Here is a 21,899-nt window from a genome sequence, read left to right as displayed (position 1 = left end):
TTCCTTCAGGCCCGTCCGGGCCTCCCGGTGGGCTTTCTGGACCTGGAAGAACCACAGGTGGTGGTGGCGAGCCAGTTTGTCGTCAGAGGGGCTGACCGTCCAGGCCCAGGTTGCTGGCGGAGCAGGGCCGAGCGGCTCTGGGAAGCACAGTGCTGAGCGCAGCCCTCTTCTCTGCGCTTCCCAGAGCTCCTACCCTCCTTCCTTCGCCCGATCCCTTCGGCCGCCGTGGATGGGTCAGGCGGCGCTAGAGACATCAGGTTCCCAGAGGAGGCAGCACCTGGACCGAAGGTGCACCTGGTGCCCTTGGCTGGTGAGGCAGCAGCCGGACTGTGGGATCCTCCTCTCACCGCTGTGTTGAGCAGCACCTTTTGTGGAGCTGGAAGTCAGTCTTGTCTGTGCCCCAGAACTTGTGGGTGACGCCCCTGCCGCGGGGACTGAGGAGACGTGGGTTATGATGTGCCCGTGCCGGCCCAGAGTTGAGAGTTGCCCCACACCCCCAGCAGCGCCAGAGGTGCCGTGGCTCCCTGCTGGGCCTGCACTGGCCGGTGGAGACCCGCGGGGCTCACGTGGGCTTGGCTGCTGCGGAATGCGTCCTGGATCTGCAGTGAAGGACGAGGACGCCGCCGGCTCAGCCGGCTCAGACGTCCCGGGTCGCGCTCCTGACGCCTGCCGCCTCCGCCCGCGGGGCCCTCGCTTGTCTGCCACCCAGGGCCTCGAGGAGAGCAGGTTCTTGTTGTTGGCCAGGAAGTGGCTGGAGGGATAGCAGTGTGAGGACAGAAAGCGGAGAGCAGCCGTGTGAGGGCGGAGCCAGTACCAGGCCCCTGGGCAGGTGTTTGATCCTATTTTGTTGTTTTTTGTCCATTAAAATGATCGTGAAGACGTCCAACGAGAGAGAAAGTATGCACTGTGATTTTAAATTAGAAATAATTCGCTAAAATCTGACCTCCATTGCCGGCTCCGGGACCAGGGAGGAGGTAAGACCACAGAGCTGTTCTCTGCCAGTCCCAACACGGCAGCGAGATGGAGCCTGAGAGGCAGACTGTGGTCGGCCTTTGTGACGTTCTGGAAATACCTTTGGGAGTTGTTTTTCCCCCAGAATGGCCAAGAACTAACTTCAAAGCCTGGACTTAAGGTAGAAAGCCTCCCCCTCTGCTGCTGGGACCTGCAGGGGACCACGCACCTCTGTGCTCAAAAAACCCCGGGGCCACTGCATGCGTCTGGGGAGCCCCTCGCCAAGTGTCCTCCAGCCACAGGACGGGACGCTGTCCTGGGGGCCGGGGGGGGCGGGTGGGTGTTGCAAGAGGGGCCGGGCAGGAAGTTTGTCCGACCAGTCCTTTGAAGAATGTGTGTACTTGAAGTGAATCGTGGCAGTGGGGACGGTGACGATTGCCCAGGGGCCTGGGATTCTCCCTGCCTGGCCCTGACTTGGCGATTCTGAATGAGAGCCCCCGGGCTGTGCTCGCTGTCAGCCCTGGGCGTGTTCCCTTTTTCTGGAGTGTTCTGTGTGTTTCCCTGCTGTGCACTTGCTGAGTCTGGAGGGGCACCCTGTTCACTGGCCACATGGGGGCGACGGTCTGCCTGCTGCGCAGCTGTGAGAGCTCCTGGCTCTAGGACACCCCACCCCATCCCCGCTTCCCTTCCCGTGGAGGGGGGCCCCCCCCCGTCCCCCTCTCCCCTCCCTCTTCCCTCCCTACAACCCCCGTGCCGTCCCCTTCCCCCCCACCGCCCCCTTCCCCCCTCCACTTACCTCCCCTGCTTCCCTCCCCCACACACCCACCCCCCTCGAGCCAAGGCCATGTGTGGCCAGAGCGCGCCGGGCCAGTGCGGGCTGGAGCCCGTCCTGTTCCACAAAGCGCAGGGCTTGCCCAGATGCCCTCAGGGGCCTGGCAGCAGCGACCGCTTCAGGATGGCAGGAGACACGCAGGAGACTCGCAGGCCGTCTGATGGTGGCTGCTGGTGTTTGTGTTCTGTTCCTGCCCCGTGATGTGGTCTTCTTTCCTTTCTCTTGTCTTCCTCTGGCTTTGTTCTGTTTTCAAACTGCTTCAGATAGGACCGCTCGGCGTGTGAGCTTTCCTAGTTCCCTGGTCAGTCGGCGTGGTTTGGCACCCGTGGGGACCCACTGGAGAAGCCAGAGTGTGCTGGGGTTAGAGCAGGTGGCGTTTCCACACCCTTGACCACCAGGCGTGGCCACGAGGCTCCTGCTCCAGGAAAGGCCTGTTCCCACGAGTTCTGACGGCAGGGGGGGCCGTCGGGTGAGCTCCTGCTGGAGGAGTGCCCGCTGGCCATCTGGGAGACGCTGGGGTGACACCCCCGGCAGGTGGGGTGGGCGCCTGCACGCGGGCTCCCACCGGGGGGGTGGGGCCCTGCCCGGCCTCCCCCGGCTCTCGGCAGATCCCACCAGAGGGACGGACGTGAGGCTGTGGGTGTGGGAGGAGCGACCTCATTCCTTTCTCAACACGCTGATCTGTGAGGCCGTGTGACACAGGACCGCCCTGTTTGTTTTTGTTACTTTGGTTGTGAACCCTCCTGTGGAATTGGCGAAAGCTACGTTTTTACTGTCCTTACGAGCACGGCTGGCGTCGGCTGTGCTGTAGGTGTGGGCAGTGGGTGTGTGTGTGTGTGTGTGTACATATGTGAATATGTATATATCCCGCGGCAGGCGTGACTGCTGCTGTCCAGCGGCAACAAGTACAATAAAAGCTGGCCCCAAAACGGCCTTGGGTTTCCTGGTGAGTCGGGTCAAGAGCAGGGTCTTGGAGGCAGGTAGGCTCCTTCGCCGGGTGCGCAGAAGTGAACACCGACCCGCTTGTGTCCCTAGGGTTTGTGTGAACGGCCAGGTAGGGTGCCAGGGCTACCGTGGTGGACCGTCCCCCAGTGCCACCCCCATCTCTGGGGGCCCACCCTTCGTGCTCACCTGACACTCCAGTGAGTGACCCTTTGGGACCTCCAGGTGGCTGGAAATCTTCCCTCCCTCGAAACATTAAAACCAGTTTTCTAAGCGTAGGATACAGCCCGTGACAAATGCATTCTAGAGGGGATGCTGTCTCCTGCCCACAGGTCTGCTTTGGGAGGGGTCCACTGGGAAGGAGCAGGGGCCACACGGGGCCACCCTCCAGGAAGGGGCTGGGCTCAGGGTCCACAGGCAGTACCTTTCGCGGATTTTGTTTCCCTAGGAAATGGGACAATGTTTCAGGCTAAGAGAGGGAAGGCAGTTCACTCTGGAATAGACACGTGTGTATATACATTGTTTTTAAATACTAAATACAAATGCATGGAAACAGCCGTCCATGCGCCGGTTTGTCCTGTTGCTGGAACCCACAGAGGTGGGCAGGTGCCCCTGACCCCGGCTCCCACGTGCACCCTTGAGGGCCAGGCTGGAGGGTTAGGATGGGTCCCGTGATGATCTCCATTTCGTATGTCTGAATGTTGACCTTAAAATAAAGATAACTGTTGTAAAATAAATGTTTTCACCGCAAAGCAGGCGTGTGTTTTATTTAAGGACCCCTGCGGCATCCTCTTTTGGGGGGGTCTTGCACCGGGGGCAGGGACCTCACTCCCACCTGCCTGGCCCACGTGTGGACAGAAGCCCCTCCTTGGTTCTGTTTTTCACCTCCATTTTCTAAATACCACAAATAGGGTGAAGAGAGGGTCCCGTAAGCCCAGGGCGGCTTGGACTGTGGCTTCTGCGGCCCTCCTGGGACATGTCCCAGCAAGCCGCTGGCCGAGAGCCCGTGCTTCCACTGTCCCCTCACTCCCACCTGGCTGACTTGGTAACTCCTACCGCCTCAGCCTGGAACCGCCCCTGTCCCCCACGCAGACGGCAGATCACAGAACGGCCTGGCAGGACCGGGTGGGCTGCAGGAGTCCGGAACAGCACGCCAGGCCTGGGCCCGAACCCTCAGCGGGTAGCACAAGGTAGGCAAAGGGTGACTCTGGGGGCACCTGGGGCAGGCTGGCCACCCCCCGCTGTCCCCTGGGCCAGTGCTGTGTCCCCCCACCCCCGGTTCCGGCCAGGTCACCCCAGTGCCCGTCCACCCAGGGCATCAACGTGGAGTGCACTCGGGTCCTCGTGCCTGGACGCTGCTGTGCCTCCCTCCTGGGTCGTGTCTGAGCCAGTGGTGACCCGGCACTGCATCCTGGTGTCTCCTCAGCAAGGCCACCCTCCACCCCAACCCCCATCTGGTCCTCCAGCCGTCACGGCTCCACGGGGTTCAGAGTTTCACCCCCACACACACCACACCGCCTTGGTGGCAGACAGACAAGAACGGCGTGTGGCCCGGGCCCCGTCAGGCACCCCTGGACTGTGTGCAGGTCGCAGCATGGGGTTTCCGGCCCCACTCCAACTACTACTGTGCCTCTCTTTCCTCATCTCGGAGATTGAGGTCTCTGCCTCAGGGCACGTGTGTCCCTGGGGGGTTCGTGTCCGGCCCACACAGTGGGGCGGGTGGCCCAGGGGCCTTGGCTTTAGGTGGGAGAGGCCACCCTGAGCCAGGAGGCCCGTGGGTGTGACCACCCAGTCCCGGCCACAAGTGTCCCCTTCCATACCCTTCCAGTGACTGTCCCTCACACCTGGGACCCCCCCCCCCTTGGGTCAGGGTACTGGGTCGTCTGTTCCCTTGGTCTTAGAGCAAGGCAGAAATACTAGGAAAAAAATTAAGCAGCATAGAAATGCTAAAAGTAATTTAACAAACACCTTGAAACAAACCCTCCTTCTGGACATAAATTTGAAGCCGTTTGATTTAGATTTTCCATAAAAGGAAAGCTGACGGTGAAGCCCTGTACCTGGCTCCCCAGCCCCGCGTCCCCCTTCCAGCCGTGGCCACCAGAATTTCAGTCTACTTCTGCCTGTGGTTCTAACCCTGCCCACTGATGTCAGCAGCCATAAAGCCTATTTCATTCATGATTTTATCGACCTCTCAAATTTTGCCTCAACTGTAGCATGCTGTACTCAGCATGCGTCTTCCTTCAGTGCAGGTGTTTTGAAAACTCCATCGTGGCTCCACGTAGGTTTGGTTTGTTTGCTTCAGCTGCTGTATGGCCTGCATCCTAGAACTAACCACAAGTGGTCGACGGCCTTGCTAGCTGAGGACGTGGCTTTTCGGTTTTTCGCTGCTGACCAAAGCCGGGCTGCCGGGAGCAGGTGCACGCACGGCCAGCGGGCCGTGGCTGGGCACCCATCCGGAAGCCCGTGGACTGCGCCGGTCACCGTCACCACTGGAAGCGGGGAAGAAGCGGGAGGGGGCGACCGGGAAGTGGCGGGACGTGGCCCCCCGCGGCGGGGGCAGGGGTCTGGGGACCCGGGGCGCCGAGGGCCAGGCGGGGGGGAGGGGGGGGGGGGGACTCACTCCCGCTCAGGAAGACCGCGGCAGCGACTCCGCGAGAGCAGCTCGAGCGGCCACGGGCCGCGGGCAGGACACGGGGGAACCGGGGCGTCCGGGTCTGGAGGGGTCCCCGGCGCGGCCCCACCCGGAGAGCGCACGGCCGCTCGCAGCCCCGGACGCCGGGCTCTCTCCTGCCGCAGAGGGACCCCCGCTCCTACCGTTTCTCCGCGGACTCCGCTCACCGGCCCCCCCACCCCAGCCCCTCTCCGTCCGGGTGCGCGGTGCCGCGCGGGCCGGCTCCCCACGCTCGCTCGGCGGCTCCGCTGGCGCCGGGGCCCGGGGGCGCAGCGGGGGCGCGGGAGGCTCGGAGGGGGCGGGGCCAGCGCTAGCCCCACCCCCGCCACGTGACGGCGGGCCAATCCTCGGCCCCCTGGAGGCCGGTCGGTGACCAGAGAGATGAGCCTGAGGACCCGCGCCGGGAGCCAGGCCCACGCCCACCGGCGCGCCGACCCCGGACGTGTCGCCGCTGAGGCCGATACCGCTCCCAGCTCAGCCCCTCCTCTGGCCCCGTCCTGTGGCGGTCAGAGGTGGGTCCTCGTGAACCCCATGTGCGAATCACCCCATTCTTGCCCTTCTACCCGAGGCCAGCTAAAAACCCACCCGCTAACCCCCGCCGGGCCCCTTCGCGCCTCTGAATCTGCCGCTCCCTCCCGTCCTGCTCAGAGCAAACCCACGGCTCCGGGCTGCGGAGCCCGAGCGAGCCCGGCCAGGAATCCGGGCACCTTGCGGTTCGGTGGGGGGCGGGGCGGGGCGGGGTGGGGGGGCAGCTGAGGCCCCGTGAGGGGTGGAGTCTTGCCCCAGGCCCGTAGCAGCCCCCAGACTCCACTGCTGACAACTTGGCTGACTTGCCCGACTGAGCGTGCCCACCAGATGTGCCTAATGCCGGTCTGGGGCTCCCCAAGCTTCCCTTCCGGCCAGGCCCCGGGGACATCGCTCCTCGCCTTGTGGCAGCCGCTGCTGGCAAAGGGGTGGCACCTCACGGGCTGACGAACCTGAGATGGACCCCGGAGACACCATTCTCAGGTTGGACAGTCCTGGAGGCACCGCCCGGGGGCAGCTGGTGAAGGACACCCACCATGTCATGGGAGCGTCTGGACCAGCGTGGGATGGGCTCCCGGCTGTAGCCCCGTCTTCCCAGCTCTCCTCAACTTCTCCCCCAGGCACCTGCCCCCCCACCCCCACCCCTCAGCTTCTGCTGGGCCCCGAGGAGCCCAGATGCCCGGAAAGGCAGCATGAGGGCCACCGGAGAGTGTCCTGGGGATGGGCTCATCCATCCCTGGAGGGCCTCACCCACGCCTTCTGCCCCAACTGGAACCCCCCCGATGTGCCCAGAAGCTGTGTTGATTGTGGTTCCCAGAAAAGTCTTGGACCTTGGATTCTGGTCCTATCTCTGGGACTAAGAGGCCCCAAGGCCCAGAGGAATTGTCCCCTCCTTTCTCTGGCAGCCTGAAGACCCTCCCCCAGCGCCATTTGCAAGGTGACCTACTTCTACTCCCTGCCCCCAACAGGACCCAGCAGGAGATGGGCTCAAGAACACCCCCCCCCCCCCAAGCCCATGGCCTAGCTTCCCCAAGTTGCCTTGGACGAAGGGACCACAGCCTGAGGGGGCAGGTCCTCTGGTTCAGGCTTCCCGTCTCCCGATTCTGCCCTAGGCCCCCACTGACCCTCAAGAAGCGGGAGGAACTCGTCCTCCCCCAGGGGCTGGCTGAGTTGGGCAGGGGCAACGGGGCCCTTTCCTTCCAGCTGCGTTGTGCACACGCACACGTGCCTGTGGATTTGCTGTGTGCTGATGTGTGTGCGTGGTGTTGATACGTGGGTGTACGTGTGTGGGTCTGAGTTATTCTCTGGGAGCTGGTCAGCCCCTGGCTGGACTCTGGGGGGCCCTCCGAGGAATAACCTAGCCTCTGCCTGGACCCTCACTAACGGTTTGCCCTATTTCTGTTCTGGAAAGACCCGGTGTGACCGAATGGCACGTTCTCAGCCTCACCGCCCCAGGGTACCTCCTAAGCAGGGCCAGGCCAGGTTCCAGCACACAGCACAAGGAGGTTAGAATGGGTGAGCGGGGGCGCCAGAACATGGGGAGAGGGGTCTACTCACCAGCTTGGGCAGAAGCCCCTCCTGCTGACCTCTGGGCCCCATGCCCGTGCTCTGTCCCTGGTGCCTGGCCACCCCTCGGACGGCCTCCTGCCTTTATCTGCCTGCCCTTGGCCTGGCCCCCACCCAGTGACTTCCTGTCCACGCCCCCACAAGCTTTTCCATGACATGGTCTTTGGTGGGGGGGGGGGGGGGGGGGGAACCAAGGAGATCAGGAAGGCAGGAAAGCGGCAAGAGCCAGCCCTGGAAGAAAGAGGGGGAGGAAGGCTGGGGGTGCCTGGCAGCCCACCCCCAGCAGCCCAAGCGTCTGCGTCCCACACACCCACACCCAGGCCGGCCTGCCACAGACCCACCGTCTGGAGGGGAGCGAGAGAAGCCCACACACCCTCGAGCCCGGCGGCAACGAAGGCAGGGCCGGAGGTGGGTTTCTGGCCCCACACAGCACGGCCGGCCGCTGAGGCCCCGCCATCTCTGCTGCAACTTGGGGCTCTTGTCAGGGGCTGGGATCCACTCGTCACGCCCTCCTACCGCCGCCCACATGCTGATTTCCGCCCCGCTCCCCGGTACTACGAACACATGGTGGGGGTGGGAGGCGGCTGCGGAGGCTGTCTCTTGAGACCCAGAGCCCCAGGTCCAGGCGGCCACCCAGGGGCCCGTCTAGCAGAGCCAGGAGCTGTGCCCTCCTAAATCCGGCACTGAGCCCGGATCGCCGGGAAAGCCCAGCGCGAGACCGGGGGTGCCTGTTGTGCTGTGGAGAAGGCCGGGCCCCTGGACTCTTCCTCTCCGTGGTGGCTCTCTGCACCTCGGTCCCAGGCAGGGCAGCGCTCAGGTGCCCCTCACCCATCAGTCACGGCTTCGTTTCCCTGAACTTTATTTTATAAAACGTACAGAGTGAGTTGCAGCGGTAACGTCTTTCTTTAAACTGAAATAAGTTACGACATCTCCGTAAGCAAGGCCACGCGAGGCGGGAAGAGGCTGGGTGGGGGCGAGGGCAGGAGGGCTCAGGCTCGCTCAGGCTCGCTCAGGCTCGCTCGCGGAGGCCACTCTTCCTCATCACTGCCGTCAGGAACAGCGTCGGTCCCGAAGTAGCGGTCACCGAAGTTCCCTGGGGAAGGAAGCAGGCCCTCGTGGCGGGGATTCCAGCCGCCAGCCCCGCCCCCCCCCGCCCCCCCCAGCACCGCTGACCGGCCCTGCGCCGCCTCACCGATGCCAGGGATGATGCGGAAGAGGTCATTGACGCGCTTGTCCACAGCTGTGGTGAGGATCCTCACTTGCGGGAAAGCATACGCCACCGAGTGAACACCCATCTCCGCCATGAGCAGCGACAGCAAGAAGATCTTGTCCTCCGGCACGTCGTGGTCCTGCACGGTACGGGGCCGGTGAATTCCAAGCCAGCCCTGCGGCCGGCGGCCCCCTCCAACCCACTCACCAAGAGCACCCGCACGGCCATCATGGCTGCAGCGCCCGTGGACACGGTGCAGTCCATCAGGATGACATGGTCGTCACTAATGTCCTTGGGCAGCCGCAGGTAGTGGAGCTGCGAGGAGCCGGAGCCGGAGCCGGAGTCGGAGCCGGCACAAAGCCAGGGCTGCCCTCCGGACTCTCCCCGCCCCGGATTACCACCGCCTCCCCCCCCCCCCCCCCCCCCCCCCGCCCCGGGCCCTCCAGGCTCCCTGCGCCCCTTGGCCCCTGCCCTCCAGGCTCCTTCCGGCCCCGCACCTCGGGCTCCCCAGTGAGCTGGTTGGTCTGGATGAGGATAGTGCCTATGCGCACGTCTTTGCACACGGCCCGCAGCGCGGGCTCCATCGTCTCACCGGCCCGCAGGATGGACACGCCAGTGATCTGGGGGCCCGGGGGTGGGGGGCGTTGAGCTGGCCGGACCTCCCGCCTCGCCTCCCCGGCTGCCCCAGTCTCGCCCCCCCCGGCTGCGGCCCCGCCGGTACCTGCTTCCCCGCATAGCACTTGCCCGCGTAGTCCTGCCCCTGCGGGGTCTGCACGACGCAGTCCTGCGCACAGAGGGGGTGGGGGCGCTCGTGAGCACGAGGGGCCGCCCACATCCCGCTCCCCCGCCCCCCCCCCACCCCCGCCGGTCCCCACCCCGCCCCGCACCTGGAAGGGCAGGAAGGAGAGCGCATGCTCAATGAGCAGCCGCATCAACCGCTTGGAGTAGAAGATGAATTCGTCACGGCTGGTCTCCTTGTCCCTGTGGGCCGGTGGCGTTAAGCAAAGGGGTGGGCCGCCAGGGGCCACCTCGTCCTACAGAAGGGCTCTCACCTGATGATGGTGTGCATGCCTCGCACCTGCGGCGTGCTCTCGAGGACACTCAGCGTCTGAGGCAGAGGGTGGCACTGGTGCGCCGAGGCCAGTGCGGCCCTGGAAACACAAGCCAATTGGGGGACTCAAGAAGGGGTGTCTCCTCCTGGCGCCCCATCCTCCCGCTCCGACACTGTGTGTGGGGCAGATGTGAGGGGGACAGTGGGGCGTGCAGAGTGGGGGCCGCCGCCTCCCTGTGGCCGACCTGGAGGGAGGGCCCCACCCCCGAGATACGCCCGCCAGGCGAAGGCAGAGCAGCTGACCTTCAGGTGGGAAAGCGAGGGGCTACGGTGTCAGCCTCCCCTCCCAGCCCCAGTCCCCTCCGGGCCTTGCTCGGGAGAAAGCGAAAGGGGACCAGGCAGCGGGAGGGAGAAGGAGTCTCAGCCCCCAGGAAGGGCGACTGGTCCCCAACCCCAGAACATGTCTCTCTGGGCAACAACTGAGCTTCAGGGCCAAACTTCACCCTGACCCTTCCCTCCAGGTGATGCACCACCCTCTCAGAAGACAGGAGCAAATCTAGCTCAGGGCCACCCCTGCTGCACCAGGCCTGGAGCGGGGAGAGGAGGGGGGGAAGGGGGGAACAGAGGGGGTGGGGCAGGACGGAGCAGAGGGGCCGGGGCAGAGGGCAGAGCTGGGGGAGGGCGGAGCAGAGCAGAGGGGGCGGAGCAGAGGGCAGAGCTGGGGGAGGGCGGGGCAGAGGGCAGGGGGCGGGGCAGAGCGGGGGTGGGCGGAGCAGAGGGCAGGGGCGGGGCAGAGCGGGGGGAGGGCGGAGCAGAGCAGAGGGGGCGGGGGAGAGCGGAGCAGAGAGCGGAGCTGGGGGAGGGCGGAGCAGAGCAGAGGGGGCGGGGCAGAGCCGGGGGAGGGCGGAGCAGGGGCGGGGACAGCAGCCCCCCTCCCCCAGCAGCGCACAGCACAGCAGCAGCACAACCAGAGCGCACTCTGTCCTCACATATCCCAGCGCAGCTTCCTCTGCTCGCCAGGTGAAGAGTACGTTCGGGGAGGGAACAGGGCAGGAAACCCAAGGGTTTACAAAGAGGAAAAGAACAAAGAGAAAAAGAGCATTTAGCAAGGGAGCGCGGGCAGCCCCTGCAGCCTCCGGCTAGCTGGCCTGAGAGAGAGAGGCAGGTGGCGGGCGACTGGGGGACCCCTGGAGGCTTTGCTCTGCGAGGCACGGCCCCCGCCCAGAGGCCTGCCTGCCTGCCTGTCCCCGCCGACCGCCCACCAGCAACACTTCCTGGGGCTGACAGAGGCAAGCGGCCACCAGCCACCACTTCCGTGGCTGGCCAGAGAAGGGGAACTGGCCGGCAGCAGCATTTGGGTGTTTTCTCAAGTCTGAAACCCCAGGAACTGTATTCTCACAACAGAGGTTTCCAGAGGGCCTGACAGGACAATCCCTGCAGGTGCCCTGGTCTGGAGGAGAGCCAAGCAGTGATTCAAGCGAGGGCAGGACACTGGAGGGGCCAGTGACTGGCCCTGGAGGCATTCCCAACGCAGCAGCTGGGGCTCCCAGTTGTGAACCGGGGGCTCTCCTGGTGCTTCCCGATCCCACAGAAAGCCTGGGCTAAAGGCAGGTCATTCATTCATTCATTCATTCATGCTGAGCACTGTGTGGGGTAGGTGCTTCCTCTGCTCCCTTGGGGCCCTGGTGCATTCAGAGCTCCTGGCTCTCTCTCTCTCCAGGGCCAGATGGGCAGGGGGCCAGGGGGCTGAGGCCTCACCACCATCTGTGGGAATCCAGACCGGACCCTCAGATCAGGCAAAGGAGGTATAAACCCAGGCCCTCCCTCTAGCTTCTGAGGGGCAGGCCTGTAGCCACTGACCTGGGGGGCACCCAACAGGGCTGGCTCAGCACAGCTGTGCCCTCTGGCGTCAGACCCCATGCAACCAGCCCCATGCTAGGGAGAGGCCTCCAGAGAGGTCTGACCAGGGCAGAGTCAGGGCTCTGTGTGACCTTGGGCGAGTTCCTTAACATCTCTGTGCCTTAGTTTCCTCATCTGCCAACAAGGACAGGCAAAAGCAGTGTGGGGGCCACCACACTGTCCCTTCCGTGCCTGGGGCAGGGCTGCCCAAGGGTGGGCATGACAGGAGAGGACCCTCCCGCCTGCCCAGGTGACAACCCAAATTCTGAGCTGCCTGTGGATGTTGGAAATGCCTCCGTCTGTGCAGACAGGTGTAGGAAGTCTTACCTGACACTGAGCTCACGCTGCGGCAGCAACACAGGGAGACACAAGGGAATGGGGTGGCACGTCAGTGATGGTAGCGCTGCTCACCTCGCAGTCACCGGACAGCACAGCCCCTCGCCACCGTGCACCCTGGCCAGCTGGGCCACCCCCACCCAGGAACGGACCTGCCACAGCCCCACCAACGGATCATCCGAGGCAGCTGCCAACCATGGGAGGGAACCAGCTGTTACGGCTGTGACCTGGGCACCCTCTGGACTGGGCAGTAAGAGCCAGGACTCCTGGGGCTCTGTTCCTCATTCCTCAGACTTCCAGCACCCCATTACGGAGCCTGCCCAGAGTGGTGGGCAGTGCCCTTAGCCAGCCCGGCGCATGTAACTTCAGGTTGGGGCACCCCTCCTGGAGTGTTCGGCACACAGCACCCAGCACTGACACCCAACGGTCCCTGGAAGCTTTGGGAAGAACAGGAGTGCACCCTTCCACTCAAGGCCCAGCTCAGGCCAGAAACACCAGAAGGCACCTGTACACTCCACGCTTCCTCAGGGAACCCAGCTGCCTCTGGCCAGCACAAAGGGCCGGGGGCTGGTGGGCAGCAAGGCTGACCGAGCAGGCCTGGGACACTGGAGGGCCAGAACGTGGCAGGGGACAGTAAATACACGGGGGCTGCAGAGCAGGTGGCTGTGGATGGTGGCTGCAGGGAGGCAGGGAGTGGGGCCGGGCGGGCTGCAGGTACCTGGGAACCTGGCCCAGCTGACTCACCTCCTCTAGCTGGCTGTGCATGTGCTGCACGATCAAGTCGATGGCCACTGTGTTCCCGCTCCCTGGGATGGGACAGGACAGGTCAGGAGGGTGACACGGGCAACCAAGGCCTCCTCTGCCCACATCCCCAGGGCAGGTGGGGTCTGCAGGCTCACCCCAGGGCACCACGATGTCTGCCACACGCATGGTGGGCTGGATGTACTGGTCGAAGGCAGGTTTGACGAACTTGTTGTACTGCTTGATGACGCCCTCAATGTCTCGGCCTCGCTCGCTGATGTCCCGGCGCAGCCGTCGCACAAGGCGGATGTCAGAGTCTGTGTCCACAAAGATCTTCATGTCCAGGAGCTGGATGGGGAGAGCCGGCTGCTGAGCGGGGCGTGCCACCGGCAGAGCCAGTGTGGGCGACATCGGGACCAGTTCCTGCAAAGATCTCTGGGCTGTGCGCCGACCTTGGGGCACCTTGAGGGTCTGGCTGGTACCTCTGGCTGGCAGTGTGCGTGGCTGTGGGGGCACGTACACGTTGCACGGGGGCGCTGTCCACCAAGGGCTTCAGCCAAAGGCCACTGGATGGGTACTGGTTCCCGAGGCAGGTGGAGCCGGCACCACGACCGTGGGTCGTCCGCTATCTACATGCCCTCACACACACCAGGGGACTGGGGACTTGTTCCCTCCCCACCACATCCCCCACCATGGTTCTTGGGCTTGGTGAGTTCAGGTCTGGCCTAGAATGGGCGGATGTGGGGCTGGGCACTGCTGTACGGTGGGCAACGGAGTTCCCTGAGCCTCAACCCAAACTCGCTGGCCTCAGAACTACAAGGAACCAGGAGTACAGCACAGCTGGCTGTGAGCACAGGCCTCCCCCGATGGGCCTCAGCAGGGGCAGGAGAGGGAGCCCCGCACAGCATGGCCTGGCGGGATGGATGCGGCTGTGCACGCCTGCCAGGGGTCAGGGGTGCACCACGCAGACGGCACGGACACAAGGGCCCGCCTCCATCCCAGGCAAGAGCACGCACGTGCACACACGCAAACCTGCACCCACCACCCCAAGGTCACTCTGACCTCAGTGCCTGCATGAGCCCCAAAGAACAGCAAAGGAAACACAGACATGAAGAGGGTGAGTAAGGATCAGAAGAGAAAGAAAACACAGTAGAGGCCCCGGCCCAGGGCTTGCACCCCCACCTGGAAGGGAGCCCCTCCTCAGGCTGCCTCCCCCACCAAGGGCATTTCCAGTCTCTCTGTGGGAGTGGCGGGTCTGCTTGACCCAACGTCCTGACTGGCTCCCCACAGAGTAGCCATTCCTCACCCAACACCCAGTGACTGCACCACAAGGACGGGACAGGTGGCCATGCACCTGTCAGAGCCAGTGGCTTGGCCTGCTTGGAGGAGGCAGGTTTGAGGTTAGAACCACGGGGGGGCAGAGAGCTGAGCCGGGGTGGGCGTCCCCGGCCGTCAGCCTCGAGCCCCACTCTCACCTCCAGCAGTGTCTTGTCAGCAAAGGCCATGATGCCCTCGAAGATGATGACGTTTGCACCATAGAGCGTTTTCTGCAAAGGAATCGTGCAGTGGTTCACCCTCTGTGCCCACCGTGCTCCCAGGAGGATAGGCACAGGCCGAGCCCGGCGGGCCTACCCAGTCTTTCTTCCGGCTGTGGGTGGTGAAGTCGTACACGGGAACCTTGACACTCTTGCCCTGCTTCAGCTTCTTGAGGGTGGACACAATGAGGTCAAAGTCAAAGGCGTCTGGATGGTCAAAGTTGAAGTTGTTGCGGGCAGCCTGCTCCTGCTGCTGCGTGGTGAGCACCTGTAGGGGGAGCAGGCAGGGGCTCTGTGCACCCCTCCCCGCCATGCCCGGGGCCGGGGCCGGGGCGGGGGCTCCAGGCCCCTCTGAGGACATGGCCTGCATGTGCGGGAGTGCTCCTCACCTTGTAGAAGGAGTCCATGGACAGCAAGACCACCCAGGGCACGTCCAGGGCCTCGATGATCATCCTGGCCACAGTTGTCTTCCCGGAGGCGCTGCCACCTCCCAGGCCTGCGGGAAGGGGCAGAGTGACCCTGAGCAAGGGCCGCCCAGCCATCCTCCCAGATGGGTTCCCTGACACAACTGAGGGGCACGAGGCTGCTGACATCAGTGGAGCTGCTGCTCAGGTGCTCGATGACAGGTCCTGCCTGACCTCCCCCTCCCGCCGCGGGCCTTGCTCACCGATGGCGAAGGCCTCCTTGGACTGCGTGCCATGCTCGTTGTACCAGGGCGGCCGCCCGGCTGTGTAGATGGTGCGCTTGCTGGTGCGCAGCAGGGGCGGCTCAGACTTGCACTGGCTGGTGGTGCGCTTCCGGGGCGAGCGCCTGGTGCCCACAGCCGGGAGGAGCCTGTCCAAGGACTCCGCATTGCTGCTGCAGAGAAGGAGTACACGCTCGCCTCTGCCGTCCTGTGTCGGGCCTGGCGTGGCCGCCGTGGGGCGCAGCCCCCCGTGCAGGCACACGGGCACGGCGCGGGGCGGGGGGCAGACTCAATTGGGGCATACACAAAAAACCACCCGCAGCCCATCCACAGGGCTCTGGGCCTCGGACCGCCACTGCCCACACAAGTTCGGAGGGACAGCAAACACAGGGCAATGAGGACCGCCACCTTGGGCCTGGCTCCTCTTTCCTCGTAGGCTGGGCACCGGCTGGCTCCATAGGGCCCCTGTCCTTTCAGGAGATGAGAGGGGCACACCAATGGCAGTCAAGACCCCGTGAAGGACTATGTTTCCTCCCAGGACACTCTCTGGGCAGTCCTCTTGTTTTATATGATCTGATCCCTGCCACCCCGTAGGGTACACAGGGAGAGGGGCTCCGGAGAAGGAAGCCGCTGACGGGAAAGCTGGGCAGGGCGGCAGAGTGGATGGGTGCAGGAGGAAGGCCCTGCACTGGGAGGCCTACAGGGAAGCCCTTGCTTCTTGCCCTCCAGCACGCTGCAAACTCCGGGCAGAAGGCAGCGGCCCCCAGGGGCTACGAGCTGGAAAACTCAATCCAGGGAAGGCACGGACGGCATCTGTGTTCTGTCCTGCCCATGCTGTACCCCTAGTGCCGAAGGGACATGCTGATGTCTCTGTCATTTCAGAAGGGGTACGGTGTGACTGCTGGCCCAAGGCCTCAAATCCCAAGAGTGGCAGCTCCAGGGACATTCAATTTGGCTGAGTGGCCCAGCTGGGAGGCAGTGTCTGCCTGATGCCTGCTCAGAGTCTGTGCTGAGAGGCTTGGACACAAAAGCCTGGTGTAAAGATGGCTGCAAGGCCAGGACAAGCCCAGGGAGAAGGCATTTCTGGCCACCACATAAGAGAGAGACTGGGCTGGCCAAAGCATCACCTTGCTGACCTGCTCCCGAGGCTTCAAGGCAGGTCATGGCCCAGCACAACTACTGACAATCTGGGCAGAGCCCCCGGCGGGTGGGAAGACAGGGCAGGGAACCATGTGACGTGCTGGGCAAGTCGGTCCCTGCAGAACGCTTTCTGCAGCACTGCCTGTCCACCCCTGGTCCAGGACCCTGGTGATGAGTGCTGCTCACAGTACTAGCAGGAGAGCCGGGGATGAACAGAGACAGGGAAGGCGTCGTGGAAGTATGGCTAGGTGAGAAAGTCCAGTGCCATGAGACACGAACCCATTTATATATTTACATAAAACCGCCCGCCTGCACACGCCTTCATTTAAGGGTGCGTGAACAAAATGGGGCGCACAGAGAGGGCTACGGTCTGTGAAGTCTGCTGCCACCCCTACAGCCAGCAGTGTCGGGCCGCGGGGTGCCTGGAACCGGGCCGCAGACCCATGCCCCGGCAAGGGTGCTGCCAGCTCACCCAGGCCCGTGACAGTGCCTTCCTGCCTCTGGAACAGCCTGCAAGAGCCGGGAAGGTGGGGTGCACACGTGTTGGGGGTGGGAGGAATTAGCTGAAGCCAAAGGCGTGACAGGTAGTGCTCGGGAGCCTACTGGTGTGTTGAGAGGACAACTTCAGCAGCAAGAAACCACCCACCACATGACAGGAGACACGTGGCCGCATCCTGGGGGACAGACAGCACAGGACTGCCGCTGCTCCTTGCCAGGACAGCACAAGGAGCCACCGCTGGAGGTGATTAGCCTGTCTGTGTGCTCAGTGTCACCTCTGTGGCTCTGGAGACAGCAATCTGGAGCGAGGACAGCCCTAGGCACTGTCACCCAACAGCAAGCACGTGGGGGATTCTGCCCAGCATGGAGCCACCCCAGCAGTGCCGTCCACACGCCCATTCAGTCAAACCAGAGAGGGACACGGTGAGGGGTTGGGGAAAGCATGCACCAAGCAGCAGTATCTCCAGGACCTGGGCAGAGGGCAGTGCTGTGTGATCTAACCCCGGACGTATTCGTCTAACCACACCGAGCACACGGCCCCCACGGCTCACCAATGTGTTGCCCTCCCAAGCAGGCGGCCCGCCGCTCTCTCTGGAGATGACAGATGGCCCATTCGGGAGAGTGGAGCCAGCCCTGCGGTGGCCCTGGGGGTGACGGTGGGCAGAGAACAAAGTCCAGCCCCGTGCCTTCTGCGAGCACACTCCAATGTGGAAAACCTGACTTGCAGTGGAGGAAGTCCTCCCCATCTCAAAGAACGCACTCTTGTGCGCTCGTGCTGAGCATGCCCACGCAGGACCGCCTCGGGGCAGCGTAGGCCTGGGGCTGGCATCGCTCCCGTCCCCTGCTTCTCACCCCAGCGCAGTGGCCTGGCCTCTCCAGCAGGAAACTCAGAGTCCCTATTTGTGAGTGTTCATTGTACTACTGAGGTAATGACGGCCACCACCACTGACAGCTTCTGAGGCTCATGCTGCCAACAGCCTGGGACCATTCCAGGGAAGAGTACCCGTGCGCCAGGAAGAGCTGAAAGTAGGGCAGAGAGAGCTTTGCCAGAAACCCGCCCCGTCTAGGGCGCCGCCCCATCTAGGGCGTGTGATGGGCCGGGAAGGCATCAGGCTGGGTCTGCAGCCAACTCCAGCTGCACTGCCTTCTCCAAAGCCCCGTCTCTCTCTGGGAATCAGGGACAAAGCCGTGCTGTGACCTCAGAGCAAGCTGCACCCCATTTTCTCAGCGACGCGACCTTGGAAATGGGAACATCACACAAAAGATCTCATTTCTCAGTCAACAGATGGTCGGGGTGCTTCTGGCTGCAGTGACAAAAGCTAATCTCAAACCAAAGGATTATGAGCCACAACAGAGACTCGCCTGTAACAGGCAGCCCCAAGCAAAACCAGACCCTGCTGGCGGCCAGCCCTGCCTGGCCCCTCGCGAGCACCTACCCGGCCTGTTTCCCTACGTCGATCGGACACACGCTACATGGGGCTGCCAGCGGCCAAGACACTGCAAAGGCAGTTGCCTCACTACAGCCGCGGGGGACAACAGGCCTGCCACTCACCTGCCTTCTGCTCCGAGGGCCCAGCATCCCGAGATCCTGATGCCAGGGTAAGCTGGGGGGCTGCTCATGGCTGGGACACAGGGGACAGTGGACAGCAGGGTGATCCCAGGTGTCTGCAGGAGCATCTCCACAGGGCCACTTAGACCCACAGTGGCCCCCTCGGACAGCTCAGGAGACGCCTGAACTGTCCCTCCATGTGTGGGCAGGAAGTGCTGCGGGTGAGGAGCTGGGGTTGGGTCCGAAGAGCCTCCCGTGTGGAAGGAACGGCACTCACTGCCGGCCTCAGAGGCTGAGGCCACGGGCATTAAGAGGATCACCCGGCTGGGGGCTGTGCACTTTCCCGATATTAATAGCACTGACCCTGCTGAAAAGAACAGTGTCCTGTGGCCCTGGCAGACCTCAGGCCTGCCCTGGCCTGTGCACCGGCTGGTGCGCTGCCGGCCCAGTGCTTGCTGAGGACCACAGTGCACCCCTCCTAGAACACCATGGAAAAAACTCCAGACCCCAGGCCTGCTCGGGACTGTAAAACCAATCCTCTCCTACACCCCTACAGAACAGGGAAATCTGAGGTCTCTCCTGGCCAAGTCTTGCTGAATGTCAATGCTGCACCGAGCGTCACACTCTTGGCCCCAAGGTGCCTTCTAGAGGCATAAACAAACCTGAAACTCTATCCACCTGCCCCACCCCCTCCAGGGGTAGGCTCCAGTTCATCCCCCAAGGCCACCCAGTGCTGCGTGTTCAGCCAGGGGAAACAGTCATTCTCTAGCCTGGCAGCAGGAGAAAGAATGGGTTCAGCCCCAGCCTCAGCAAGGGTGGGCCAGCCAAAAGATCTTTACTGCAGTGTGTGAACCGGTCTGCATCCCTAGGTCCTCAGCCTCCTTTCCAGCTTTCCTGCTGGCTTCTAACAACACGGAGGCTCAGGGAAGAGAAGATTCCAGATGGGGCTCACACACCTGAAGAGGGGCCGCTCCTGGCCGCCCAGGTAACAAGGGTGTGTCTGTCTCCCTGTCCAGAGGCACTTGGAGGCAGAACTGAACTGTCCAACTTTGCCCACAAGAGCTTCCCCCTCCTGCTCCCTGGCCTGGACAAGCAGGCAGGGGCTGGCCCACACTTGGGAGGCTGGAGCTGTCCTGGACAGGGCTGCAGAGTCGGGGCATGCAGCACCAGGGCCTTCACTGGTGCCTGACACCGTGTCCAGGTTTAGGAAGTTTGCCGGATGAGTCAAATGAGGCTGGATGGAGGAGGGAGGAGCCAGGCCCCAGCGGACCCCAGACTGCTCAGAGACAGAGGTGTCAGGGGATTATTCTCAGGGCAGGTAGAACACTGGGGGGCTGCAGCCTTAAAGGAGCCAAAAACGGGCTCCAGAGACTTGCACGGCCCCTACCCCATTACCCTGGAAACCTCCCTGCAGAAGTCCCTTGTTCCTGCTGCTCTGGGCGGGTCCAGCCAGCCTCCCTCCATTCCCATAGCTGCAAACCCACCTCCACCCGGCCCGCACCAGGAGACAGCCCCAGGGGTTCACTGTTATCACCACCATTCTCATTTACCCATCAGCATGTCCAGTGCTAAGGGAGTTGGAGTCTCTGTCCTCATGGAGCTAACCCTCTAGAGGGGCAAGCAGATAAAACACAAGGGCAAAGTGGACAAACCATACCAATGTGTCCGCAACGACGTGGAAGAAGCTGGAAGGGTGGTCGGGGAGAGCCTTAGCTCAGGGGCACTGGCACATACACCTAAAATGCCAACCAGACCCAGCTCCGGGGCCCTTGGGGGGTGTGCAGGGACTGTGGGGGCAGCACAGAGGAAGAGCCCTCAGGACACCAGCCAGCATCAAGGGACAACCGTGAAGTCCAGAGGCAGTTCCAGGGTAGACCCCATGGGCCTCTGGAGAAAGCGCGCTGGAGTCTCCACTTACGGCTCCCAGGTCCTGGCTCTCTTCCTACAACCTACGCTTCCCTGGACATCATGGGGGGGGGGGGGGGGGGGCACCCAAGCCCACTACATGATTCTGCACGCAGGATGGGGCCCTGACTGCAGCTGCCACCTATCTGTGTTCTCAGGGAGTGCTTTTCTCAAGGGCTTACCTAGCTTTATCCTCTCTGATCTTGGGCTACCTCAAAGATTCTTTGGAACAAGCAGGTGTCACAGACTCAAGTCCTGTGCCAGGCATATAGTCACTTTTTGCTGGGCAGGTGTGAGATGGGAAGGACACACAATGCTCCTCAGGGCCTGGGCAGCCTCCTGCGATCTGGCGGCTCCTGAAGGAGAGCTGTCATCGCCAGGCAGCCTCACCTCATCCCTTACCCCTCCCCCCCCCCCCCCCCCCCCCCCTCTCCTCCCTCCAAGAAAGAGGTTGCCCTGGCACCCAGACCATTCTGGAGGAATCCAGGCACACAGCATTTCTGCCTTGGAGAGATCACCCAAGTCCCGAGATGAGATGCCCGGGCTGGAACCGTGGTTTCCGTGGACCCCCACAACCTGCGGCCCTCGCAGAGCCTTCCTGAAGCGACAGTTTAGACCCGGAAGTGCAGGGGGCTGCTCCGGATCGCGGCTCAGCCACCGCCCCCTGGTGGGCCTGGCCCCAGGAGCTCAGTAGGAGCCCATTTCCTCTTGGCCTCTTCCATCTCCCCAGTCAGGGTGACAAAATGGCCCTGCCCCCGCTCTACCCTTCCAACTTCAACTCTTGCAAAGCCTCCCCAGAGCCTGGCGGCACGGCACAACAGGTGGGGCAGGCGGAAGGCAGCAGCCACGATCCACCCCAGACTCACGAACCCTGGCCTCTTAGGTGGAGCAGAGCCTGAGTTCCGGCGGATTCCAGAACACACCGACCACCTCAGATGCTCCAGCCCAGGGGTCCTCGCCGTCCCCTCGGGACAGACAACAAAGTCCACGCCAGCTACGTGCAGAATCCGCTTTATCCGCAGAACCTCGGACTGGGCGCCCGGCAGGCCCTGCCCATGAACCCGGTGCCGCCGGCCATCGAGGAGCGGCGGGGCGGACACGGTCTCACCTCCGGGCTCAGCGCCGCCGGCCCCGCCAGGCCCGGAGGAACCTCCCACCGCGGCCGGGGCCCCCCCGCGTGTCCAGACCCAGCCCGTCGAGGTCGCCCTGCCCGCAGGCCGACGCCCCACCGCACCGCGGGCTCCGGCTCACACGGCGGACGCGAGAGGGCGTGCGCGGCCCCCAGCCCGTGCTCGGCGGGGCGCGCCTACCGGTCCTCGCACGAGGCCTCCCTCCTCTCCGCCGGCCGGTCGGGCCCGTCTCCCGCCGCAGCGGGCGGCGGAGGCAAGCGGGGCGCGTCAGCAGAAGCTGGGGGCGCCGCCATGGAACTCTGAGGCCTCTCCGCGGGCCGCGTCTCCGGGGCTGGCCGCCGGGAGTCGTAGTTCGGGGCTTTGCGCCGCACGCTCGCTGGCGCGCCGTGCGGACTACAAGTCCCACAAGGCCGTGCGGCTGTGCGTGCCGGGACTCGTAGTCCGGCCTCACCCGCTGCGAGCGGGCGGACGGGCGTCGTCTGCGGGGGAAGATCCCACCCCGAGTTTTACCACAAACTCAGCAGCACAAAGCCCCTGGAAAAAAATCAATAAACATTTATTTGATACAGTCATATTTAATACATACAGTTGATGGCCCACCCCCGCGCCACATGGGGCCGGGAGGCGGGGACGAGGACCGGGGACAGATGGTCACAAGGCGGGCAGGGCCCGAGCTCACCGTCAAAACATCTTGCAAATAAACACTTTGTAGATAGAATATATATGTATATAT

At 63.6% G+C, this 21,899-nt stretch overlaps 1 protein-coding gene across 7 annotated transcripts; it reads right to left on the bottom strand.

Moving 5' to 3' along the window:
• Positions 1–8,310: 8,310 nt before the first annotated feature.
• Positions 8,311–21,544, bottom strand: UCKL1 (uridine-cytidine kinase 1 like 1). Of its 7 annotated transcripts, none has more exons than XM_042930374.1 (15): positions 21,347–21,544; positions 14,927–15,117; positions 14,649–14,755; positions 14,357–14,527; positions 14,200–14,271; positions 12,883–13,072; positions 12,728–12,789; positions 10,738–10,757; positions 9,750–9,848; positions 9,585–9,678; positions 9,419–9,481; positions 9,195–9,317; positions 8,905–9,012; positions 8,680–8,836; positions 8,311–8,580 (listed from the first exon to the last, which is right to left on the bottom strand). In XM_042930374.1, exons 1-15 carry the CDS (start codon positions 21,457–21,459, stop codon positions 8,477–8,479), a joined length of 1,674 nt encoding a protein of 557 aa, XP_042786308.1. In that variant the 5' UTR covers positions 21,460–21,544; the 3' UTR covers positions 8,311–8,476. The 7 variants fall into 7 exon arrangements, with proteins under 7 accessions (XP_042786308.1, XP_042786312.1, XP_042786311.1 ...); XM_042930378.1 differs by lacking the exon at positions 10,738–10,757 and adding an exon at positions 11,975–11,991 and having other exon boundaries at positions 14,927–15,114; XM_042930377.1 differs by having other exon boundaries at positions 14,927–15,114.
• Between the last annotated feature and the right edge of the window lie 355 nt (positions 21,545–21,899).

This window comes from Panthera leo, chromosome A3 (assembly GCF_018350215.1).
Source record: "Panthera leo isolate Ple1 chromosome A3, P.leo_Ple1_pat1.1, whole genome shotgun sequence".
Lineage (NCBI taxonomy): Eukaryota > Metazoa > Chordata > Mammalia > Carnivora > Felidae > Panthera > Panthera leo.
Note: the sequence above shows the minus strand (reverse complement) of the source record. Positions and strands in the feature narration are given on the sequence as shown.